Raw genomic sequence first — 26,207 nt, 5'->3', positions numbered from 1 at the left:
CTTAATGATAGACTTCAGGTTAATTACATGGAAATGTTAAAATATACACAGGAATCATATTTGCTATGGATTTTTCACAACATCAAGCATTTTCCTTGTCCTTAGACGTCTGCTCTCCCACCTTCAGTACTGTGTGCCCAGGGAGCACTTTCTTCTGTAGATTCAGGAATTAACCTTGACAAAAGCCTGTCAAAAAAATCCCAGCTTGATTGAAGCAGATTTCATTTCTTAAGAAGTGGTTATGTGTTTGTAAAATAATTCAACTTTCCATAGACCATTCTAATTTTATGGAATAACACACCTAGTGATCACATGAAGTAATGAAAGAAAGAAATGAGTTGGAATAAATGACAATGAATAAGCTTCTTCAATATAGCAACTTTGAAGTTCTTTTTAAGAATTATTAAAATCATCCAGAAGGCAGGACCTATCAAAAGCCCAACTCTCCCACCATCTGCTGGCTCAGTTGGCCTTTCCATGTTTCACTTTCTACTTTTTGAGGTTTAGTCTTGTTGGGTTCTGACCTTTTACTATGTAATTTTCTTTACTGAAACATCTTCTAACTCCCTGCCAAAATCTCCTTCCATTACAATTGGTTTTGCTTCCTTGGCATATTAAGGAAATGCCCTACAGTATAAACTTTAGCATTTCTTCAGCATTTAATCAGGTCTCCTTTCTTTTAATCTCACCCAAAGGAGATGGTATTTGTAGGGAGAGAAGACAGAGGTAGTGCTAAAGGGGAAAGCAGGGATTTAGAGTAGAAAAGAATTTGGCACCCACTTCAAATTTTTGCACAGGGAAAAATATTGATGTTATCTATGAGTAGGGGCTCTATAACAACCCTAGGCCAGGGCTATAGGAAGAGTAACTGCCTTTTCTGATGGTTCTTGAAATCAACTCTTCACTTCCTCTTGATGTGAGAATCATTGATACTAGAGAAAGTCAAGGTAGACAGAGACTGGGGACAAGTCTAGAATATGTTTATTAAAAAAAAAAAAAGCACACAAATACAACCATCCTCACGGCAAAATTGCTAAGTACAGGGAGATAAAAGACGTCATCATATTGAGTCACTGGGTCTAGGACTCAGAAGCTGCCGCCGGCTACTTTAAAGAAATGACTGGGGTAGAGACCACCAGTCGGGTTAAAAAAGTGGCTCCAGTCCCAGCTTAATGCCGAGCACAGTCTCTTCCCCTTTCCGGAGTGCTCAGTTCCTACCTCCCCAAGGCCACAGCGTGCTGGACCCCGGGGCCGCCGGGGCCGCCGGGGCGCGCGTCTCCGGTGCCATTGACGTGTTGGGTTGTGACCCGGGGGCGCGCCCTTGCCCCACCCTGTGCCGCCGCGTTGCTCAAGTTTCCTGTGAGCCTAGAAGTTTTTCTGTCCAGCAACCCTAGAAAGGGGTCGGTGCTGGCTGTCGCCCTAAGCGCCTGCACTCTCTCTCTTTTTGCTTCGTTGCAGCAGCTGGAGCTACCTTGAAGCGTGTGGCCCCCTCTGCCTTTCTCTCTGGGTTCCGCTTGCAGTTTGCAAGCGCATCCTTCTGTTGCATTCCTGATTTTGGACGCAGGACATCGTTCTAGGTTTCTCTTAAGCCTTGGAAAATACTAATGAACACCATTTGCACCTGAAATTCCCTTGAACTCAACCTACTGGCTACAGCAGCCGAGGCCTGAGATTCCTGGCTTGTAGACTGGCACCTCCTGGATCATCCGCGTCCCATTTCAGAGCCCCTGACCAATATCATCTCCAAGTGGACTCAGTAATACTTGAGGTAGCTCAATACCTCCAGCTACCTCCTTTCCCAACCCTCAGCTCCAGGGGCTGCTGTTAGCGATGCTGGCCCTTTCTGAGACCAGAGTTGGCTTGCTCCTCCCCGTCTCCTCCTTTCCTCCCATTGGGCTGGCCATATATATAACTGGAGAACTGGACAATTCTAGCCAGTTCACAGATATTTCAGGGGCTAGGCTGAAGATCCTCAGAGCTGCTTGTGATCCAAAAGGACCCTCTGTCAACCCCAGAGAGAATGGCTGGTGAGATTGGTGGTGCATGTTGGCAAAGTCAAGCCTCCCACGATCTTTCGAATCCATTCATACATAAAGAAATAGTTGGTCGGTGGCGGTGGCTCACGCCTGTAATCCCAGCACTTTGGGAGACCGAGGCGGGAGGATCAAGAGGTCAAGAGATATAAATCATCCTGACCATCATGATGAAACCCTGTCTCTACTAAAAATACAAAAATTAGCTGGGCATGATAGCGCATGCCTATAATCTCAGCTGCTAGAGAGGCCGAGGCAGGAGACTCGCTTGAACCCGGGAGGCGGAGGTTGCAGTGAGCCGAGATCGCGCCACTGCACTCCAGCCTGGGCGATAGAGCTAGACTCTGTCTCAATAAATATAAATAAAAATGAAAGTAATAGTTAATAACGGCCACCACTTATGTCTCTAATCCTTCCAGCAACCTTCCTTATGAAGTGTCCATTTTACAGAGAGGTTAAGTAACTTGTCAAAGTCCACAGGGCTCAGATTTGGGGAAGAGATGTGGCCATTAGTAAACAAGCCTAGGCTTTTCTGACTGCAGGCTCGGGGCTCTGCGGTTGTCCAAGCTGCTGTCAGGTACATCCAAATCTGGGTAGTAAAATCGGAGGCCTACTTCACTTGGGAAACAGATCAAATTCTGCCCTTACCCCCTCATTTCTCTGTGGCACATGCTTGCACTCCAGTGACTACTCCCCGAAAGTAAATGAGCGGTTGACTCTCCGGTCAACCACAGAACCCAGGTTCAGAGCTTTGCCCCCGCCTCTACTCTTAATATCTTACTCAGTGTCACAGAGGAGAACAGCTTAAGGCAGCCTTGCACCTCATCTTCAGTCGAAGCTGGGTTATCCCAGAGAAAAGCTCGCCCTGAGCTCCTGCTGGGGCACCTGTTCAGCCACGCGCCTCGCGCGTCGCTGCTCTCAACCCCTTCCACGACTGCCGGCTGCCCAGGCCTGTGGACACGACTCCACCTGCAGCAAAGTCGGGGGGGGCGGGGGAGGGTGGGTCGCGGGTCTTCCTCCAAGGTTACTGCGAGCAGGACTTGAAGGGAAAAGGAGGCGCATTAGCCATTTCGTTTCCCTGCATAGTAAGGGGACAGGGTAGCGGTGATGATGGTAGGGGGAACTCTGTAAAGACTGGATAAGCACCGACCTCCAGGAAATCCCATACACCAGGCCTCCAACTTCTGCATAAAAGTGGGGTGGACGGCGCGGGGCCGTAGCGGGGACTTGGAGTTGCTGAGAACCCACAGGCGCAGAGCGCAAGCTGGCCGGCTGGGCTACTACCCCGGCGCGCAGATGCCCCGCCACCAGTCGCGCGTGAACATGTCTCCGGAACATCGATCTATCACCCCCTTTAAGGACCCGGACCGGGGAATTTACATTTTCTGTTTTGGGAATAAGAAATAAAAGCGACAAAGCTCTTGCTCTAATCTGCCCCCGCGGGTCCTTCCACGCAGGCTGGCGGGGATCGGAAGGCCAGTTCCGCGCTCGGAGGCCCGGGGCCCGGGGGGTCCTGTGAACTCGCCGCGCGCTCGGTCCCCGCACTCGGGGGCCCAGGGCCCGGGGGGTCCTGTGAACTCGCCGCGCGCTCGGTCCCCGCGCTCGCTGTCCCCAGCCCCTCTCTGGAGGCAGACCGCAGCAGCGCAAAGGGGCTTCGGGGATCTCTGAGCGCGACTGAGTGAACCTCTTTCCCACTCAAGCGCCGCTTCAAGGAGCGAGTGGACCCTCTCACTGCCGGTCGCTGTGGGCGGAGGGCGGCGCCAGGCCAGGCTGTGACCCTGGATGGTGGGATGGCAACACGCAGACGCTTTGCACCGGCGTTTACTGCAAAAGAAGCGGGAACTCCCTTCTCCTGAGAAAGGGACAATGAGCAAGGACTAAAGGGAATTCAAGTGGAAAAATCAGTGAATACCAAGAACGACCTCAGAGATCCCACTGATGGAGCCCAGAGGTTTACATTAAGCTCTGCATAGGTCTTTCCTTTTCCAGGAATAGGAATTATTATTTTTTTTCTCCCAAGTGTTTGAAGAAATTTTCCTTCTAGACGTATAATTTAACAAACCGATTCCGGTTGGATGTTAGACGCTATTAGTTACTATCTCCTGTAACGCTAAGCAAACTATCCAAAGAATGTACCGGTTTGTCCTTTTCCCAAATCATTTAGACTGGTATAGATATTTTTTTAGTTAAAATTAAGTTTCGCTTAGAAAATTTTGCAAGAGCTGTTAGGCTTTTGACTAAATTCATTTTCTTAAAAAATAATACTTCAAGAAGAATAACACTATACAAGGCATCCTTTAAATGACAGATGCTTGGGTGTTCATCCTAAGAGTTATACACACCAATGAACAATTAAGTAATTTCAAGCACTTTGCAATTAGTTGCAATCTGCAGTTAGTTCGGGGTAAAACTTAAAAACTTTCATTATTTTTCAGACACTTTATGATTTTTTTTATATACATCTTTTTACAGCTGAAAGGTTGGTCCTGGAATTTCTCATAAGGATGCCAGTAGCTCCACTACCTGCCTCTGACTGCTATTGCCTTTGCTTTGGAGGCTACTGGGAGTGAAGAGTAGGAATGAGCTTTTAGAAATCTCCTGGGTGTAGAAGGGAAGGAGCAGAGAACATAAAAATCTGGAAAGAACCTCAAAGGGGCTGACCAGCCAAGTGGGCCAGTGGGTGGGTTAAACAGGCCAAGTCAGCAGCAAGAACCTCCAGGCCCCAAATACCTTCCCCTGTACCATCTGTTCTTCATTTCTGAATTCTGTCAGCTATGATTTCTTAGAGTAAATACACTTTCCTTTTAAAAAAGGAAGACTTTCAATACAGTTGAGGTCATCAGTTAGTCACACTTCAGGACAAAATAGATCCATTATTTGGAGATGAATTATATCAAGGAATGGACATTTTATTGAAAGAAAAAGAAGGATGGGTGATTACCAAGCACAGAGCAATCTGTGGTCGAACAGTAAGCTCGAGGAGGATGCCATTGGAGAGTTTGGGATAGCGTGACTGCACATTTGTGGGTTTGGAGAAAAGGGTAATCAGTGTGTGGATAGAGAAGAAAAGGAGGGAGAACATGCACAGACAGCCTTTCAGAAATATTAGTTGGCAGAGTCGCTAATCCAGGAAAAAGGAAAAAATTTCCTTATGTTTGTTATCTTACCCCTAGAGCCCAGAAAATGAACCAAAACAATGCTGAATAGTAACTGTAGATTAAACAGATTTTTAAGAGTCTAGGTACCTAGTGACCACTTATTACACCATGGGAGAACAAATCTGGAGGTCCACGTTGCTTCATTTCTAAAGTTTCAGAACAAACATTTTCATAAATTCAGGGATACCTCCACTTATTTTGCATTAACTGAATTCATTTAAAAATTACTTATTAATACATGCAGCACAATCTGCCAATATATTTTAGGAAATATTACAAAAATAATTCATAGAGAACTTACAAAACATAATACAATTATCTCTTAAAATCCTATCAAGAAAATATTTTGTGGGAACAACCACAACTGATGCCAAATGCTAGTTAACATTACTAATATTACTAATTATTAGTTAACATTGATTACTAATATTAACTAATAATATGTGAGTATGAAATACACATTTCCTCTGCTATGGAAATAAGCTGTCATAGTAATTCTTTTAACAATATGTGTGTCTATTAGGTACAAAGTACAGTGTTACTATCTTTTTACTCATTTGATTAAAAATAAAATATTACAAAAAATACAAGAAACAAAAACACAGAGTCAGATAGTTGGAATGTTTGAAACACTGCAAACATCTTTTACTGCATTTTCTCTATACAATTCTAATAAATACAGAAGTAGTTATGACCAAATAGATTTTTATTGCCTGCAAGCTGTTATTCTTAGGAGTAGGAGAATATGGTATCTTGACAGAAGCACACTTGCTACCCCACACCTGGGGATTACTTATAGTTGAAAGAAGAAATGTTGAGAATGAAACAAAGACACAAACCCACTGGATAATCTAGTCTATATTTGGGTTTGGCAATCCTTTCAGCCCAGGAATATACCTGTAGGCCAATTCAAAGTACTAAGAACCAAGATTAAAGATTTTATATATCTATCACAATAGCAAATTAAGTACAAAACAAATCTGGCACATAAATTATACTCTGTAAGGTACACAACATTTTAACAAGATACGATAGAGTTGGTGCAGTGATTGGAAGTGACTTCTCACAATGCTGCATTATGAGAAATATGTATCTCACTTTACACAGAAAACATCATTTTGATGTGATTACTGAAAAATGCTCAAATCTTCTTTTTTAAAAAAAGTTCATATTCCAATCATAAGCAGAGCCAAGGTTCATTTTTAGGTCAAGCTACATAAAAGAGGATGCTCTTCTCCAAACAAAACAAAACAAAACAAAACAGAACAAAAAACTTGGCATTTCCCCTTGTACTCTACATTCAGTTTTACTTTTTAAAGAAACACAAGCATTTTTATTTGGCCTAAACAAGCAATGAATGTAATTACAAGGACAAGGTTAAAAAAATAAAAATAAAAAATAATGTCAACCAAGGTCTTCCTTCCTTCTGCAAAGCTGTCTGTTATCAGCCTTCTTCTTCTTCATCACTGTCTTTCATAGTAATGCCCTGAAGTCCCCCTCCTTCTGAAACAGAGGCTGTGGCCTCCTCTACTGTTAAACGTCTGTGCACAGTATCATAAGTCTTACTGTTCAGTGTTCCTTCCAACACACCCTGCAATCGGAAGTCCCTGTAGGTTTTCTGAAGAAAGAAGATAAAATCTGCTTAGATAACTTAGTTTATATGTATGTAGATAGATATAAAATCAGTTAGCATTTCAAAAATGATCTTGGGAGTCCACTGACAGGTTCATGTGGCTGCCCATGCCAATCATCTTCTTGGTGTATTTCTAGGGAGTAAATGGAATGGCAGACTTTGGCTATTGCTATTCAAACAACAATTACTATGAATAGATCAAAATGTTGTGACTATCAGTTGACGGATTTGCTTTCCCCTCAAAACATTACTAATTGCACACAGTATACCTTTTGAATAACCTATAGCAGAAATAAAATATGTACCTATGTAAGTTTTTAATATGAAGAAATTCTTAGTTGTATTTTTTTTAATTGAGGGGGCTTTCCTTTAATACTGAAAAATACATTTTATTTTATAAAATGCATTAATTTTGGGGGGCAGTTGTGTGGAGGAAAAGGGTTAATCCTATTATCAGTTAAAGCAGTTCACATTTTCAGTATTTTGGTGAATTATAAAATTTATTTACATGTAGTACTGGGTAAAAATTTGTGTACATCTAAATGTCAGTATGAATTTTGCCCTTTTCTTTTGAAATTCCCTTGGGAGGTGAAGTACCAAATTCTGGCATAAAGCTTCCATAGATGGGACAGTAAAACAAGTATTTACTTTTTCTTTTTCTTAAAACAGTACATTAAAATTTGGTGTATTATATATCGAAAATAGAATACCATGCTATTGTTTCTATAACGATGTTCAAAACAACAAAACCCAACATTTTTCCATGGCACTTAAAATATTAATCTATAAAGTTTCCCTATGTTTACATTGATTGATTGATTCAGATAGGGTCTCACTCTGTTACCCAGGCTAAAAAACAGTAGTGTGATCATTGCTTATTGCAGCTTTGACCTCCAATGCTGAAGCAATCCTGCCACCTTAGCCTCCTGAGTAGCTGGGACCACAGGTATGTGCCACCAAACTTGGCTAACTTTTAAATTTTTTTTGTAGTGGAAAGGTCTTGCCATGCAGCCTAGGCTGCTCTTGAACCCCTGGCCTCCAGTGACGTTCCGAGCCACTGTGCCTGGCCATGTTCACTTTTTTCTTCTTTGAAATGGAGTCTTGCTGTGTCACCCAGGCTGGAGTGCAGTGGCACGATCTTGGCTCCCTGCAGCCTTCTCAGTTCAAGTGATTTTCCATCTTAGCCTCCTGAGTTATTGGGATTACAGGTGCGTACCCATGCCCAGCTAAGTTTTGTATTTTTAGTAGAGATGGGGTTTCACTGTGTTGGCCAGACTGATCTCAAGCTCACGACCTCAGGTGATCTGCCCACTTTGGCCTCCCAAAATGCTGGCATTACAGGCATGAGCCACTGTGCCCAGCTATGTTCACTTTTTAAAGTGCGATTTTCTTCACATATGATTTTCTGCAGCTAAACATGACTGATATTTTATTATTGATTTTTAAAGTAGGAGAAAAAGTTCAGAGTTAGTTAAATGGGGAAACAGCAAATGAATACATTTCATTTTGTGGGGTATGATTTTGTCATAATAAGAACATTACAAGTCATAAATTATTATGACTAAGGTGCTCTCTTACACCAAAACTCATGGTAATCTGCATCAGAACCAGTGAGATTACTCTGAAAGGTAATTTTTGTCTAGATAATCTGGAAACTGATATACATGGCATTATTACCACAGAGATTTCTGTTTATTCCTATAACTCTTTTGTAATTAGATTAAAAATGTCAAACATAAAATATTCATCTACAGATGATGCATCTAATATAAAGCATTATTGTCCCACTGACAATTATATCCTGAGTTTGTAAGTTCAATTTTATTTTATTAGAATGACTTCTTTTGACTTAGCTTAATTACCAATACGTTGGCCAGAACAGATTTGAATTGTGGATCTGCAGTTCTGAAGACTTTCCAATTTATATATAATTAGGACTACTTTCTTACTCGGTTAGTAGGCAACAACCAGTTTGATGAGGTACTAGAGAGACATCCTTGCAATCTCTTTCTCTCTATTTAGAATTCATACAATGTTATTGACACTTGGACATTCTCTGTGGTTTCCACAAAGGTTTGGTTGGCCCTTACTTAAGACAAATGTCTGCCACAGGGTTTTGTTCACTTTTTCTCGCCTAGAAAAAGGAGCAGGTGATTTATGTTCACTGCATTTAATGTCATGCAGCCATTATGGAGAACACAAATATAACAACCATTTTGATTATTTGAGGGTTTTACTTTCCCTCTCCTTAAAGAAACCATTCTGATGTGAAAACTTAACAAATAATTTCAGTCTTTATTTTTTGTGTAACTCCTACTGGGATTTGTTTTTTTCTTAGTGGGCAATATGAATGTATCAATTAGTGTATCCGTATCTTTGCTTAGGGTAAAGTTGGCTATTATATAAGTTTTAGGCTGGGCGCTGTAGCTCATGCCTGTAATCACAGCTCTTAGGGAGGCAGAGGCAGGAGGATAGCTTGGGCCCAGGAGTTCAAGACCTGCCTGGGCGATATAGCAAGACCTTGTTCTCTGCAAAAAGGATAAAAACAAAAAGACCAAAAAAAAAAAAAAAAAAAAAAAAAAAAAAAAAAAAAAAAAGCATATGTAAGTTTTGATGGCATCTAGGTCTCCATGGGCATAGAAGAAATCCCTGTGAGTAGTAAGGACTAGACTGCTAGAGTCAAGTAGTTTGGGTCCTGAGTAGGAGACACTACTCTGCTCTACCATTCAGGCCAAGTCTGTGTCATCTGGATAGAAGGAAAGTCTGGTTATGGGTCTTCACAATCCTCTCCATGTGTTATTCAATAGCTTCTTAAATTCACTGGGAAATGATCATTATGAGCAAAACCATGTAAGTTCTGAAGAATAATGAATCTATGTATGAAACTGCCTAAAGTCTGTTTATATTCAAAGTAGAAAAAAACAATTAGAACATTAAATATTAAATCTCTTTGATTTTTATTGTGAAAATAATCATTTTTAATCATTAAATAAAGCCCTATGACTTGATTACATGTATCAGCCCAAGAATACATTGGCTGAGCCTGGAGACTTGTTTGTAAAAAGTAAAGCATGGAAAATCAAACATATTCATGAAATTTCATTTCATATTTATTGGTCAACTATTGACTCTCATTAGGAAAAATATATTAAAAGAAGATATTACCACTGGCCTACAGCACAATGGAAATGTCACTATATAATTCATAAATTTTTGCTCTTTTATGCTAAAATATTGACTGGCGAGAATATTTAGCAAATTTCAAGTATACATTACTAAGTCACATTGTATATCTTGAGTATATAAACATTTTTACTTTTCAATTATACCTCAATAAAATGGAAAAATTACTCTTGCTTGATCTTTAACTATAAAGATGTGTGAATATGAGTAATAACTTTTAAAGAAACAAATTATGGGCTAATATGGAGATTTTTATTCTAAAAACAAAGAGCTTAATAATCTATCAGCTAACACCAGGTGGTTGAATATGTAACTTCTGACATCCTGAACACAGTAGGCATTACCTTGAAAATATGGTTTATCAGAAGTATAAACAGCTAATCCCAATATTAATCACCATATAGAGTGCAACCGTATACACACACACACATACACACATAAATACATATATATATTTAGAAGGCAAGTATATTATTCTGCTTCTCTTTTCTGGAAAACAATCTTTATGTGAAAGCTCTTCAAGTCATGTTTATAGAAATGAGAAACAATGGAGAACTAAGCCAATTATAAACCTATCATATTGTCCTTTCAGATTTTTTGTAAAATAAATAACACCAAATAAGAAGTATTCTGGATCAAAGGTATTTTCCTCATTGATCTGTAATGTGTAGCTATACTATTAAAATTTTGTTGGTGGCCATAATTTTACTTTTTATGATTAGCCATAATTGCTATTATTGTAACATTTTAGGTCTGGTTCTACGTCCCAGTAGATTTGCCAATTTCTGACTTCGGAACAGAATTTCCTATTTGTGGGCCTAACAAGATTAACAAGCAAGCATAAAGAATTTGTATTCTAATAAGACTGTAGGAACCAAGCAAGTAACAAAAATATATTAATGTGGCTAGAAACATCTTTTAATGATGTAACACAGTGGGTCACTGAAAACTTTAGCATGTTTTCATGTATTAGAACCATCTGGAGGACTTGTTAATCTATAGACTACTGGGTTCCACCCTTAGAGTTTCTGATTCAGTAAACCTGGGGTGCGGCCCAAGAATCTGTGGGTCTAACAGGTTCCCAGGTGATGATGATAATCATAGGTCAGGAATAACATTTTGCAAACTACTGTGTATACTCATATATACACACACATACACACAGATGCATGTATACACATTATGTGTGTGGGTACATATGCATATATGTACTACTAATAAATGGTACGAAAATGGAAGTAAAGACCTTTTGTTTAAATAAATAGGTGACTCTCAATAGCTTAGAGTTATGTTTTCTGCTATAAGGTGAAATTTATGTCCCAATTTTAAGAAAAGGTTACACTTGGGGTAAATTTTGTGCTTCCACTAGAATTTATGAAGTGCGAAAAATTTTGCATAATATATTATTTTAAAGATCTTACTCAGTAAATATAACATATAAGTTATTAGCTTCTCTCTTGAAGAGCTAAAGTCAAAATGGCCTTGCTGAACTTAAGTGACATAGATGCCAGTAGTTTTGGATGGTCTCCAACGCGCCAACTGATTACCTTTCACATATAAGAAGAGGCATGCTTCCAGAATTTGGGCAATGACAATGTATTACTTTTGTACCAGCATATAATAAAATAACAAAGACTCTTGTTATTCTTCTGGCAAATATAGTTCACAAGCCCTCATAATGACATATGATCCTAATAAATATGAAGTATGTGTATTGCAAGAAAACGTTTATATGCTCAAGAAAATAAATGAAAAATTACTGTGAACCTACTTCATTCAGGTAACTGTATATTATCTCGAACTGTGATTATTTGCTAGCAAATGTTTATTAGTACAAAAAAGATAAATTTATGTTTATTCAGTAATCTAACTAAAAATGGAAGTAAACAGGAGCACATCATTGCTAATAAGTGATGCTTTTTAGTTTCGTCAAACACAGCTTTCTTGTATGTCAGTATCTTGCCATTATTCCTTATAGCTTGGTGGGTAATTCACATCTAAATACATTTTCTTTACCTTCACAATCTTGATGAGCGTCTTCAGCTGGTAAATATGGAGCTGGAGGTCTAGTCTATCAGTCAACCACAGGCAAATGACTTTTATGGAATTGCTGTACCATTGCTGGAAAGAAGAATTAGGGCACAGGGGAGGAGAAAAAAAAAGAAAACAACCTCTGCAGTATTCATTTAACAGATTCAGTAATGAGGGGGTAATGAAACACTCTGAAATGACCACAGATCAGCACTTGAAGTCAATAATGCTATAATTTCCTGTTAACAGAATTGTATGCTTTGCTAGAAAATCTGTTGAGTCGACCTAGGCTGTTCTTTAAATGAATTAACATTACAGTCTTTCAGCTGTAACATATTCATGGAAACAGTGTTTTTGCACTTTGCAGCCTAGTGGCCTGCTTTGTAATTTGTAGGTAACAATGGATCCTAAATACATGTTATAGGACTGAATGGACAGCCAAGCAGCAAGAAAAAAGAGGTAAGTTATTTTCAAAGGTAAATCATCTATTAGCCTACATGTTAAGTAACAATCAAAACGAAGATGTGTTATGCTATAAGTCATGTAGTCAATACCTAAAAATTACATTTTAAAGGAGCAATGGCAAAAAAAAAAAAATCTACAACTTTCTAAACAGTAATCCTCAATCACACCTTTATCAGTTAAGTATTTACCAAGCTCTTTTAAAAACACCTAAAATAAAGATTTATTGAGATCTTAGGAGGGAACATTATCAAGATTGAATTTTTGTAAGAATCACAAAATAGGTATCAGTTGACCAAATTATGAATGAAAAGGATGTGTTTCATTTTGTGTTTTTGGAGGGTCCATAATTTTTCCATTTATTACAAACCTCTTAAGAGAAAAACTAAAATTCTTCTTAAATGCAATTTTCTGCTCCTATGTCTGTCAGTCTAGCAAAAAAAAATTGTTCCTATTTTCAAAAAAAAAAAAAAAACCAATCTGCCATTACAGATGACATTTTTAAGGGATACAGTGATTCAGAGCAAGGTTTAGATAACACTCCTAAGAATAATGCTACTCATTCAGATAACAGTGAGAAATATCAATGTCCACTCAGCATTTAGGAAATGACAAAATAATTTTTGAAAAACAGGAGGTTTTGTGCCTTGCTTGTATACACAAACATAGTGACAGTCCAGATCACATATGTGTGTGCATAGGTTCTTAAGAATTTAAACACAGAAAAACAAATTTAGAAGAATATTTTCTCAACATAATAAAATGGTAAATTCAACTTTTAAAATAAATTTTCAGGGATCCAAGTCTGAAATTCACCTGGATTTATATTTAATAACATTGTTCCAATACAATTTAGTTTAATAAGAAATGGTACTTAAAGTAAAAATAAAAAATAAATTTTATATTTCACCGTGCTTTTTTCTGTTAGTATAATGAACATATAATGTATAGCATGAGATAAGTTAATTTAAATGATAATGATTTACTAAATAATAATAATCAAATTGATAAATAAAAGCTTGAAGTTTTTAAAATATGAGATGAACTATAATTTCTTAAAAAACATGTTATTCCTGTACCTAATATTGGTCCTTCCTAGTGATTACTTTCTTAATATTCAGGACATGTAAAAATTTCAGCAATAAGTTTTATAAAACAAGACATTCATACTCCAAAATTCTTAAAAAAGTAAACTTCTAGTAAATTCAGTACTTTTGCTGGTACGTTAAATCTCAAAATCTTTTATAGATACAATTTATGAAATAAAATTCTATACTTGTTTCAAATTATTTAAAGCTTCAGCTTCTTGATTTCTATTTTAACACAGGTAAACAACACTCACAAGGATTGGTGATATTGAATGAGTACCTTCAATTTAGGCCCTTCCCCCACACCACACTCGAGATAATTTGAAAGTGAAAATATCATCACAATGGAAGTGGTTTTTAAACACTATCGTCATTTTGCAAGGGCTAGTACATTTTTCTTTTTTGTTGAACTTTTTTTCCTATTTTTTCAACTGCTTTAAAGCTACTGCTTTAGCAAAAATACGATTTTTCTTTCTTCTTTTTGCGGTTCATTCAACTCCTGTAAGGGCATGCGTTACTCAAATCATTTTCTTGACTCTTTTAAAGCAAAAATAGAAGAAAGTATATGTATTTTACGAAGCCTAGCCTAACATACTAGTTACTCTGTTAGACTGCGCAGTTACTGTGTTCAAGGTAAGTTGTATAAATTTGAGGGAAATGCGAAAACTTTCTTAAAATTACTCTATATACGTCTTTTTTAAAAAAAATTCTTATATAATTTAAAATTAATTTCCCTTTTCCCATCATATATAATGAGACTTATTAAATGATAATTGAAAATACATAAATCATTTATATATAACTTATTTAATACAATGCCAAAATGACAATTTTAGAGAAAAAAAATTTGGGAATAAAATGATCTAAAGTTAACTGTAAAAACAGAAAAAGAGAACTATTATTAAGTAAAATGTTTAAGATACTTTATCATCATCTTACTTTGAAGGTCAATAAATCATTCTATAAGCAAAAACCTCTAGGAAAAATTATTCTATCAAATAAGAATGTGTATTTTTTACTCCTAAGACAAAGCATTTTCAAGAGGCATTTTAGCTAAATAAAGCAAATGACTAAGGAAAAGCAGTAACTTAGCTCAGAATATTTGCTGCCACTAAGAACAGGCTAACAACAACAAAAATCCCACTATGACTGCTTTCTTGTATACAGTAAAACACAGACACACACACACACACATACACGCACACACACACCCCTCACACAAACAAACAAAGCCACCAAAGAGAAACCTCTAGCACTTTCTTATTTCTGGTGCTGGAATTAGTATGTCGTTCTTTTGAGTACTGAATATGGTAGGACCCATTTTCTCACACTGAGAAAAAGGTCAAAGGTAGGTTCTCTTCATTCCTCAACCCCCTCCACCAAACCAAACCAAACCGAACAACCAAACAAAAAATTGGAAAAGCGTGAATGTGCAGTAAAGTCTGCATGTTAGAAAGTGTCTTTTCACTTTGGAAAAGTTAATTTTATAAAACAACTTGGTTGACCATTCACTTTTCCCTTCAGGGGATGAAAAGGAAGGGTTGCGGGAGCTTGCACAGAAGGTATGGGTATGGCATTACTGCTTTATTCTTTGCCTCAGTCTACACAGGAATAAAGCAGTAAGTGTATATTTTACAAATTTTTTTCTACATCAATCCATGACAGCAGCCTACTGCTTTAGCAAAAATATGGTTTTTCTTTCTTCTTTTTGTGGTTCATTCAACTCCTGTAAGGGCATGCGTTACTCACTTCATTTTCTTGAGATATCTTTTAAAGCAAAAATAGAAGAAAAGGAAAGGCTAGGGTTGACTCTGTGAGACCCCTGTATTTATTCACACTTATTGTGCATGACTGTAGACTGGTAAATCATATTAGCAGCCCGTCTCCCCATCAAGCTGCTACTTGCTTTCCAGCCCTGGGAAGGTTCAACAAATCAACAGGAGCACGGAAAACAGAACATCAGTCTAATCTAGTGTTTAAGGTGAAGTTTTCAAACCCAATCTAAGAAGATCTTTAGAGCAAGCAACAAGCTGAAGGGCTCAGAAGGTGGTATTGACAATGAAAGAGTGTTGAAATATTGAGAAGCGCAGCACTTGTGCATTTTTAATAACAAGAGGGTCAACAAGGACACAGCTCCCTCAGTGCCAGGAGTTGCCACTGACTATGGAAATTGCCACACCAGGGCTATAAACGCTTGCAGTTCATCAGCTTTCTTAAACAGTTCATCAGCTTTCTTAAACACCCTGAACCCCCTCAGTGGACCTTTAGTCTTGAATTAACAAACCAAAGCAATGAAAGAGGGTGCAGTCTGAATGGCTGGCATTGATCCCCAACTGTGTCAGCACTGCTACAGGCCCTGAAAAACTCTTTCCATTGTCAATAGAAATTGACAAACCTCCTCTCCTAAATAGTGCAGCTGAGCCGGGCGGGATCCACGCAGCTGTAAAGGGCTCTGCTCTTGGGGCCGGGGAGCACTAACAATAGAACAAGCATGAGCTCTTTGTCAGTCCCAGACTCGGCAATTTTCTAACAAGGATTAAAGTTGTTTCTCCGCAGAGCTGGTGAAAAGAGATTTAGCAACATACGGTGCTTTCTTCATGCAAGTTAAAGAGAAGTAGTTAAGGAATTTCATTATTTTGTTGACTAGCGGAAATACAAAACAAATATATTAAATATGCACAACTCTCCTTTTTGCCTAATTTATAACATTTTGAGGATAATTAAATTAAATGTAACATGCATCGCCTGGAACAAGCACTTCACCTTTATTTTGGAAGTTTTATTTTTAAAGAGTCCAGCTGCTTGCCACCTGGAATGAGGTCTCAATACATACTAATGCACAATGCCTGTAGACCCTCCAAGGCTGATATTCCTAAATCTGAATCACAAGACCACATAGGGTTTATATATCACGGTGCTTCAAGCAAATAATTTTTGTCAGAATGCGGCTTCTAATGATGATGGCAAGGTAAAAATAGCTGCTTTGGTAGGGCACAAATCTGTAACATATTTTCTCCTCAAGTGTTTAGCTTTTCATTGATTATGAATTGGTACAACTAGTTGATGTATTTTTATTCTTCTCCAGCCATGCTTGTCTCAATAGGTGACAAAGAAAGGAAAAGAGAAAGAACCAAAGAACCAGCATTTTTTAGTGAATTAAGACATGAAATGGCTAAATTTCCACATTATGTATTTCTTCATTTTTTTCAAAAGAATTCATATGTTTGAAAGGAGTTGAGTCATTGTGTTATATGAAATAATGCCTAGAAACTCTCACCTTAGGAAATGTGTACCTTTTAAATGTAAAGTTAAATAAAAGAACAAACTATTTTTTAAATGCTGAAGGCTTTGATAAATTTGATACATATGAGCCATCCTTTAGGATCATTTAGTAGTTTTAAAGAGTAACAAAATATTTAGAAACATTAATGCACTACAATTTCACCAGTATATTAAAAAGTAAATATAAATGCTTCATTATACATTGATTGTTCATTTTGTCAACAGTACATTGATTTAGTAATGTAACTAAATTTGTGGCTCTGTTTCACTCACTTCCCATTTCTAAACACTAAAATGCAAATGTTATATTAATGGTAAATTTAATCTAATAATGTCAAAGTTTTTCCACCCTGTTCAAGGCATCCCACAGAAATTATCATACCTGGTTCCATAAAACCAGACCCACAAGCACAAGCATTTTGCAGGTTTTAAGTGTGAATGTTTTCCTGGCTTGGAATAGAAATAAGGGCTATATTTAAGGAAAACTGAAACCAGCCTATTAGGGTTAAAAATACAGGAAGTGTTTAACCCAACCTACACCAGTCAACATTCCCAGCTCGCTCCAGAGGCACTCACGGTGAGGGAAGAGAAGAGACTTACCTCTGGACATGGCAGCTGTGGGCTGATTGTCAACCCACCAGAGAAGAATACAAATGCAGACCCCGTGAGGGTAGGCAGCGCTAGACTCTTATACTACTATTTGCTTGATTGAGCCTGTTAGGCACCTTCTCTATGCTTCAGCTTTCTCATCTGTAATATGTGGGGTAGATTATATGAATCTAGCTTTAAACTACTAAGATTTGAATGCTCTGTAGAAATACTTCTAGTTTAAATATGCCTTAGAGGAAAAGGCACGATGGGCTTGATTCTTGTAAAAATGAATGGAAGGGAAAAACCCAACTGTCATTCTATTTCTATAAGTTGCTTCAATACAGCTTTATTCTTCAAGAATAAAGAAGAATCATCTAGAGTTCCAGAACTTTCTATTGTCTGTTATGCTTTTAACTTACTCATCTTGCCTCTTAATGTATAGACATAAAAATGAAGCAATAAAGTATACTGAGGAATGAGATTTGAAAAAGACCAGTGAATTACAGATACTGTTTTTTATTAGTATTATTTTTATAAATTCTAATTATAAAGGCATCTGATACTTATTTTATCCTCCATAGGAAATTCAAGTGATTTAATTAAAATTTGATTTAGGCTGGTGCAGTGGCTCACGCTCGTAATCCCAGCAGTTTGGGAGGCAGAGGTGAGTGGATAACTTGAGGCCAGGAGTTGGAGATCAGCCTGGCCAACATGGCGAAATGCTGTCTATATTAAAAATAGAAAAAAATTAGCTGGTGTGGTGACATGTACCTGTAATCCCAGCTACTTGGGAAGCTGAGGCAGGAGAATCACTTGAACCTGGGAGGCAGAGGTTGCAGTGAACTGGGATTGCACCAGTGCACTCCCGCCAGGGAAAAATTATTTAATTCTTACAACAACCTTGATGAAGTGGGTGTAATTATTCCTATTTTGCTTATCTGGAAACCAAGTTTACACAGGTACAAAACTTAGTTTAGATTAAGCAATTTACTTATTCAAGTTTATACAACAAGTATGTGTATAAACTTGTTGTGTAAACTTACTTACACAAGTAAGTGGTAGGGTAAAGATTTATATTTTATATTAATGCTCCAGAGTCTGTGCTCATAACTCCTGTGTTATTTCATTTCTCTTTAGAAGGACATCTGGATTTCTGTTTTGTCAATAGCAGCTTTGATTCTTAAGAGCAGTTTGGTACTTCTAGCAGAAAACTAGGAAAAGCATCGTTACCATTCTTGGTCCTTACTGACAGTCACAACAACATAGAATTGTGCACAAATAGAGAAGATGCCTATTAATTATTTCCAAAAAAGTCCATCCAATTTTTTTTTGCAAGTTGAAGCAATCCACATTTGTAAAGATTAAACGTATCGGTAAATACAATAATGTAGCATACAATGTAAATAAATTCTTTGAAGAATCATACTCCCAAATAGGATATACATCTCATATATTCTCTTAAGACTCAGTTTTAAGTGCTGTACAGCATAATGATTAAAAACACTGGAAAATATTTGTTCTACTGGAGCAAAGCAATGCAATGTGTAAAGAAGATCCTTGGTTCATCCATAAGGGAACTCTATATATGTGACTTTCTTCATCATCTTTTTATTTATTTATCTTTTTAATCAGAACAGGGAAGCATGTGATTCATGCTTTTTCTTTTTTTCTCATGTTGAATAAAGTCATATTCAGGGCAGTTTTCATTTTTTAACTCCATCAGGAAGTTTACAAATTAAGAGTATCATTTCTATCAAGGAATGAAAAATGTAAAAAGTGCTAACAGGGGAAAGTTGGTATATAATAAGTGCCTAATAAATGCTTGTTGAAAGCTGAAAAAACGTCACTATATTTGGAGTTCCATACTTCCTCTTTTAAAAAATACATGAATATAATAACTGAGATATTTCCAGATGAATCAGATCTTCTTCAGTTATATAACTAAGTTCGATTAACAGGACAAGTTCCATAAACTGGGAGCTGAACAAGCTCTTTTCAGTTCACAACTACTTCCAAAATTCCCTTCATTCCCCAAATACTCTTCATTCCAAAATGTCCTCAAAGTTACATACTACCTCTTCCTTCACACTACATGAAGAGAATTTAAAAAATACTGTTCTTTATTATCAACTAGGTAAGTGTCTCTGTACGTTTATTCTGTGGCTCCTTTCCTAGCACTAAAAAGACTAGTAATTATAAAGTGAAAATTTCAGACAATCAGTTGTTCTCCCCTCCCTTTCTTAGTGGTCTTGATGTAATGCATACTGGTTTGGCTAATCTTTGAGTGAAGTGACTAGTTAATGGTTTGGCTCATTGATAAATACAGTTATAATGGTGTGTGTACTAGTCTGGGGTTCAGACATCACCTTTATGAATGATTCGTTTGGGCACTATAACATTTTCATCTGGTTAATGTATTTTGAACATATATAAAGTTTTGGTAAATATTACATTTTAAATCAATGATGTAGAATTTTTATGAAAGTATATTGGACTCCTGGAACTGCTATTAACTGGTACAATTTAGTCTTGAGATAAAACTCACACCTGAGAATGAACTGTTAGCAGGTTTTCTGCTTCTGTTTCCTTATAAAAATGGGAAACATTCCAAAATCTTTTATTAAGAGTATCCTAAGGATGGGAGTAGACAGCTACCTTTCTGTCTCTGAGTCATGGTGTACTCCCATAGGAACCATCTTCAGCAAACTGACCCACCTGCAGCTGTGACACATGCTAGGCTTCTCTATACCTTTGGTTTCTGTGCATGCCCATTCCTCTGTCTGGACTTTATTCCCAACTACATACCCCCTGGCCAGATTCCTGTTAGCCTGACTCAGCTCAACCATTCATTATATCTGCTTTTTAGCCAATACTATCTCTTACTAGGTACAATTAGGGGCTTACCTATTTTCTGCTCCTAGAACTCTATAGATGTGTCTATAAAAATGTTGCACAATGTGGTTTATGTCTCCCTCAATCAGCTGTGAGTATACACAAGGCATTAACTAAATCGTACTTGTATTGCTATCTCCAGCCCTTAGTAGAATGTCTGGCACAGAGCATGCATTCAATTTTAATGAAAGGACTGTATGCATTTAAATATTTGTAAATATAAAATACTGTATATATATATTTGTATTTGTAAATATAAAATACTGTATATATATATATTTGTATTTGTAAATATAAAATACTGTATGTATATATATACATATATATATATATGGTATTTTCAGCAAAGGACAGAGGAAAAGCAGAGCCAGATTCATTGTTGACTTGAATCACATATTTCATTAATAGAAAAATAATTTAATACATGTTAAAGCTGTAGAAATCACTGAAAAGTAAACAGTTGCATTTGGCCAACAAATTTTAGAACAGGACTCAAATGGTGCTTAAAATGTGACAGTGATGATTAATGAAATAAAAGAGAAAGTACTATACATTGATAAACTTCCATATCTATGTGCATATATAAGAATCCATACTCTCTCTCTCTCTCTCAAAGCTCTGCTAACATGAGGAGCTCAGATGTTGATGTACTCAGCCACTAAGGACAGCCCTCCAGAGGCTGTCCCTCAGGCAGGGAGCTGCCTCTCTAGCACATGTTCAGGTCTACTGGTACCCATTTTGAGGCTGTCGGGCATATTAGGAGGCACGGCTGGCTGTGCTGCCTGTGTATTTTCACCACTAAGTGACATGTCTGGGTGCCTTCTATGCTTGTTGGCTTTGTGAGCTGTTTTTAAAGAAAGGCAGAAAAATAGTGTTGCTGTGGAAATGGCGACTTCTGTCTACAGGGATATGAGAGCTTGTTTGGGAGCTGAAATAAGCCTGGCTTTTGAGCTAAGAACCCAGGAAGAATAGAGAGCACAAATGTGCTCTTATCTCCCAGTCAGGTCATTTGATGCAGGCACTAGAACTGGGCACAAACTTTGTGTTGGCTGTAAACTTTTAGCAAGTTTACAATCATCTACTTGAAGCAGAGGGAGAAAGAAATAAATAATTTTGTTTTGAGACAGAGTTTTGCTCTTGTTACCCAGACTGGAGTGCAATGGCATGATCTTAGTTCACTGCAACCTCCGCTTTCTGGGTTCAAGCAATTCTCCTGCCTCAGCCTCCCAAGTAGCTGGGACTACAGGCACGCACCACCGTGCCCAGCTAATTTTTGTATTTTTAGTAGGGACGGGGTTTCACCTCGTTGACCAGGATGGTCTCGATCTCTTGACCTCGTGATCCACCCTCCTCGGCCTCCCAAAGTGCTGGGATTAGAAATAAATAATTTAATAGATAATTACTAGTATCTATTTTGAAACATTATTGACTTTTAGTTCGCCAGAATGCTTCCATTTAAAAAAAAATTGTGGATAGTTATTCTGCAGACAATAAAGTCAAATGTTTTATGTGGAAAAAAAAACTTTCAAAAATACCCCTAAGGGCAAGGACTTGGTCTGCCTTGTTTAATACTGTATTCCCAGCTTCTATCAAAGTGTGTGGTCTAAAAAGTGTTTGATAAATATAGGTTCAATGAATAAATAATTAATAAGAGGGATTTCAACTTTCTATTCTCACTACATTCCGACTGAGTCATTGTGACATAAGTAGCCATCTCTTTGGGCAAAGCCAAGGCTTAATGTTTTAATCTCAACATTCCTCACCAATTTTTACACATAGTAATTGAATGATGAGTTTGTTTTCTAGATCTTGTAACATAAAACATCAACAGAATGGATAATCTACATCGATAAACACGTACTTTTACTGCCTCAAAGATAAATATTCTACATCAACAAATTTATATATTTATTGCCTATCCTTTTTTTTTGAGATGGAATCTTGCTCTGTCACCAAGGCTGGAGTGCAGTGACAGGATCTCATATTACTACAATCTCCTCCGCCTCCTGGGATCAAGCAATTCTCCTGTCTCAGCCTCCTGAGTAGCTGAGACTACAGGCGTGTGCTACCACATCCAGCCAAGTTTTCTATTTTTAGTAGAGACGGGGTTTCAGCATGTTGGCCAGGCTGATCTTGAACAGCTGACCTCAGGTTATTGCCTATCTTTAAGATATGCAGCAACTGAGAGAAAAGTCAACAAAAACCAGTATAGGAAATATATGTAACTAAAGATAAAGATATCAGTGGAGCAAAAGTATGGGAAAAGTTATATATTAAAATGAATGAATAGAAGGCTTGAAAGAATCTTGTTCAGCCACATTCAAATAGTGCATCCTATTCTTGACTGTAAACCCTAAGCATGACAGAGAACACTTTGAGAAGTTTCAAAGGACAGCCACAAAGATGATTAAAGGGCTAGAAAAAAGGCCTATGAAGTGAAGTTAAACAAATAGGGATTATTTATCCTGGAGGAGACAAGTATGACAGGTACCTTAATAACAGTGTTCATATTTAGGAAGGATTATCCTTAGAGGATGCTGGCTACCTGCCTTTTGTTCTCCACTGAGAGAAAAAAAGAGAAATGGGTTTAAAAATCAGCATGAAGAATGTAGGTGAGGTAGGAGTGAGAACTTTTTTTTATCCAAATGAAATATTTTGTCCATATTAAGATAGCAAAATTTAGATGATGTATTATCTAGGGCTGGGCTAAGCTCAGGAAATTGAGGGCTCTCTCTTAGAGGTTAGGTGTTTATAAGAAAGTTTAAAATTATTTTATATAGTCTCCTGCCAATGCATTCAATAACCACATGTAATAATGGTTTTGCTTTTTCCTCATGCAGATTTATTTTTTCTTTACTTGGATTTATTCAGCATTGGTGACCTGGCTGCTACTGCTGTGCCCACTTGTGAATGGTGCTGACCTTGCAGAAGGCGTGGTTCACAGAGGAGGAATACAAAAAGCCAGCACAGAAAATGGCTTTAAAGCCACACATGCCATTTGTTTAAGAAGTTAGGAGGGAAGGGATGGAGAGTAGTAGCTATCTGTTCTATGAAAACATTGCAGTGGTCAACTGATAGAAATGCTGGTCTCAGGGAAAGCCTGGGCATTCCCATTAACAAGGCACCAGTGACCAGTCGAAGTGCAAGCATACAAAGTCACAGGCTCTACATAGAGAGGTCAGAATTTCTATACCATCTTAAAGATGAAAGATACATGAAAGCAATGCTAACTAACTTTCAAAATGCTCAACATGTTCCTTATGATCAATTCAACAGTCATTTGTAAAATCAGTAGAGAATGTTCTAATTTCTTCAGTGACTTAAGCCTTCGTTACTGGCTCAGGTGGATGCATGCGAATGTACATTTATGCAATTGGTGTTTAGAAAAATTTCTCCATGAAAATGAAAGTTGTGTCACCTTCCATTCATCAAAGACAGTTTTACCATTGTTAAGAGAGCTTAGGTGATCAACTTTTTATTTTTTTTTTTTCCTTTTCAAGCAAAAACGTCTGGTCAGTTTGCATGTGGAATTTCCTTTTTTTTTAAATTCTGAGCACAATTAAAGGTAAGTTAAGGCTCTGGTGAAAATCTAAAGAGCATCAGTAAATCTGAGCACTGCTCAGCTTTTGAATTGCTTTTCTACTTCTCAGTTCTTTTAAATGGTTTTCTATGGCAGGAACATTTTTCTTAATTAGTCACAGCTAATTAGTGTTCTGGCATAGACAAGTAATCAGAAATGTCAGAGCTGCAAGGCTACATCTCCCTAATCCTTTGATAATAATTTAGCCTCCTGGGAGGGCCCCAAGCTGTGGTAAGTAGTGACTGACAATAAGGCAAAATTAGGTGGGCAGCAGACCATTAGGATAGAAAAATAAAAAGCACTACCAAATCCTGCTGAGCATCATCAGGCAACTAACTGCACTGCCAGATGAGGTGCCTGTTTAAGCCTGTGCTGTTAATTAGCTGATTCTACCAGACCTGCCACATATGTCCAGGTGCCTCATGCAAAGATGTGTATTTCTGGGAATGTGCCAAATGACAATTGTGTTCCACGATCACATTTCAAGAATTTAACCAAGAAGCCCACATATTTCTTGACGATTCTTTTGAATTTTCAAAGAAATAAGATCAACAAGCTACAATACACTTTCTGGTTGAGTTTCTTGTAGGCAATTAGGCATGCTTATCTCACGTTTCTCAGGTTTTAATTCACCAACAGCTCCGATTCAAATGACAGCCTTTGGCCTCTCTGAACTGCGTCTGGACTTGCCAAAGCTATTTTGGCATACACCATACATCAAAAATTGATCCTTTTATAAATTCTTACACTTACAAATAATAACTTAACATTACAATGAGGATTATTAACTCAAATGAACCAGACTGCTGTAATTTGAGAGCAGAGGTTTTAAAGAGAAACAAACTTTAAGGGAAAAAATAAAAGGCTGAGGAGCAGCTCTGTATGGCATCTACTGCGGCAGAGAAGGCAATATAGAAACAGGCCTGACTAGGACTATCTTAAAAGAGATCAAACAACTTCAGTGTGAGTCCAAATACCATAGGTAAACCAAAGCAGAAATAGATATACAATGAAACACAATAATGACAACAGCTGAAAAACAACGTGTTAAAAGCAGCTAAGTAACACAGTGTTACAATATGTGAGATGAAGGAGACACTGCTCCTACCCTATATATAACCAAAAGGTTAGTCAAACCTTTTAATTTACCTTTAGTACACAAGCTACCTCATTGCATACTAAAGGCAATAATAAATTACCTTGAGAAATAAATTACGTCGGCCAGGAGCAGTGGCTCATGCCTGAAATCCCAGCATTTTGTGAGGCCAAGATGGGTGGACTGCCTAAGCTCAGGAGTTCAAGACCACCCTGGGCAACAGGGTGATACCCTGTGTCCACTAAAAAATAAAACATTAGCCAAGCATGGAGGCGCACGCCTGTGGTCCCAGCTACCTGGGAGGCTGAGGCAGGAGAACTGCTTAAGTCTGGGAGGCAGAGGTTGCAGTGAGCAGAGATTGCACCACTGCACTCTAGCTGGGGCTACAGAGTGAAACTCTGTCTCAAAAATAAATAAATAAATAAAAATAAATTAACTCAAACAGCCTCAAGTACATAACTGAACTCATATCACACATCCCTTTCTACTGATGGAAAAGGAGAATGGCTATGACACAGGAATATTAGTATTTGAGTGCTGACAGGAAAACCATGCTTGGGCATACTGGTGCAACTGTTAATGATTTATATTTGAGTATGTTTATATAAAAATAAAACCAAAACAAAAATACTCTAATGGGAATCTATGCTAATTTATGAAGACCATATAACAATTATACAGTTATTCGAAAGTGAAAAATAACTGAAAAGGGGAAAACTGCTATTTTAAAACTGATATTCATGTACAAGAAAGTTTCCCACTTTTCTTTTTGAGACAGGGTCTTGCTCTGTGACCTAGACTGGAGTACAGTGGTGTGGTTATAGCTCACTGCAGCTGCGAACTCCTGGACTTGATTGATCCTCTTGTCTTAGCCTCCCAAGTAGCTAGGACTATAGGAACACGCTATCATGCTAGGATAATTAAAAACAATTTCTTTTGTGTAGAGACAAGGTCTTGCTATGTTGTCCAGTCTGTTCTTGAACTCCTAGACTTAAGTGATCATCCCATGTTGGCCTCTCAAAGTGTTAAGATTTCAGACATTATCCACCCTGTTCAGCTAGAATACCTTTATAATATTGTAGTATTACAAGAAATGCAAGAAGGCAAAGATGGCCTTCCATCTCAATGAGTTCCAGCCTGCATTCCTAGTAAGCAGGCTGATTACATACACAAAGAAA

At 37.7% G+C, this 26,207-nt stretch overlaps 1 protein-coding gene across 16 annotated transcripts in view; it reads right to left on the bottom strand.

Moving 5' to 3' along the window:
• Positions 1 to 4,921: 4,921 nt before the first annotated feature.
• The window catches only part of CADPS2 (calcium dependent secretion activator 2), a 564,672-nt gene continuing 543,386 nt past the window's right edge, over positions 4,922 to 26,207 (bottom strand). For all 16 annotated transcript variants that reach the window (XM_054237741.2, XM_054237742.2, XM_054237744.2 and 13 more), the window contains 2 exons: positions 12,024 to 12,128; positions 4,922 to 6,809 (listed from right to left, as the gene is read on the bottom strand). In XM_054237741.2, the coding sequence (XP_054093716.1) occupies positions 6,636 to 6,809; positions 12,024 to 12,128 (279 nt within the window). In that variant the 3' untranslated portion in view covers positions 4,922 to 6,635. The remainder of the gene's footprint in view (positions 6,810 to 12,023; positions 12,129 to 26,207) is intronic.

Source organism: Callithrix jacchus, chromosome 11 (assembly GCF_049354715.1).
Source record: "Callithrix jacchus isolate 240 chromosome 11, calJac240_pri, whole genome shotgun sequence".
NCBI classification, from domain to species: Eukaryota; Metazoa; Chordata; class Mammalia; order Primates; family Cebidae; genus Callithrix; species Callithrix jacchus.
The sequence above is the reverse complement of the archived record's forward strand: the minus strand, read 5'-3'. Positions and strand labels throughout refer to the sequence as shown.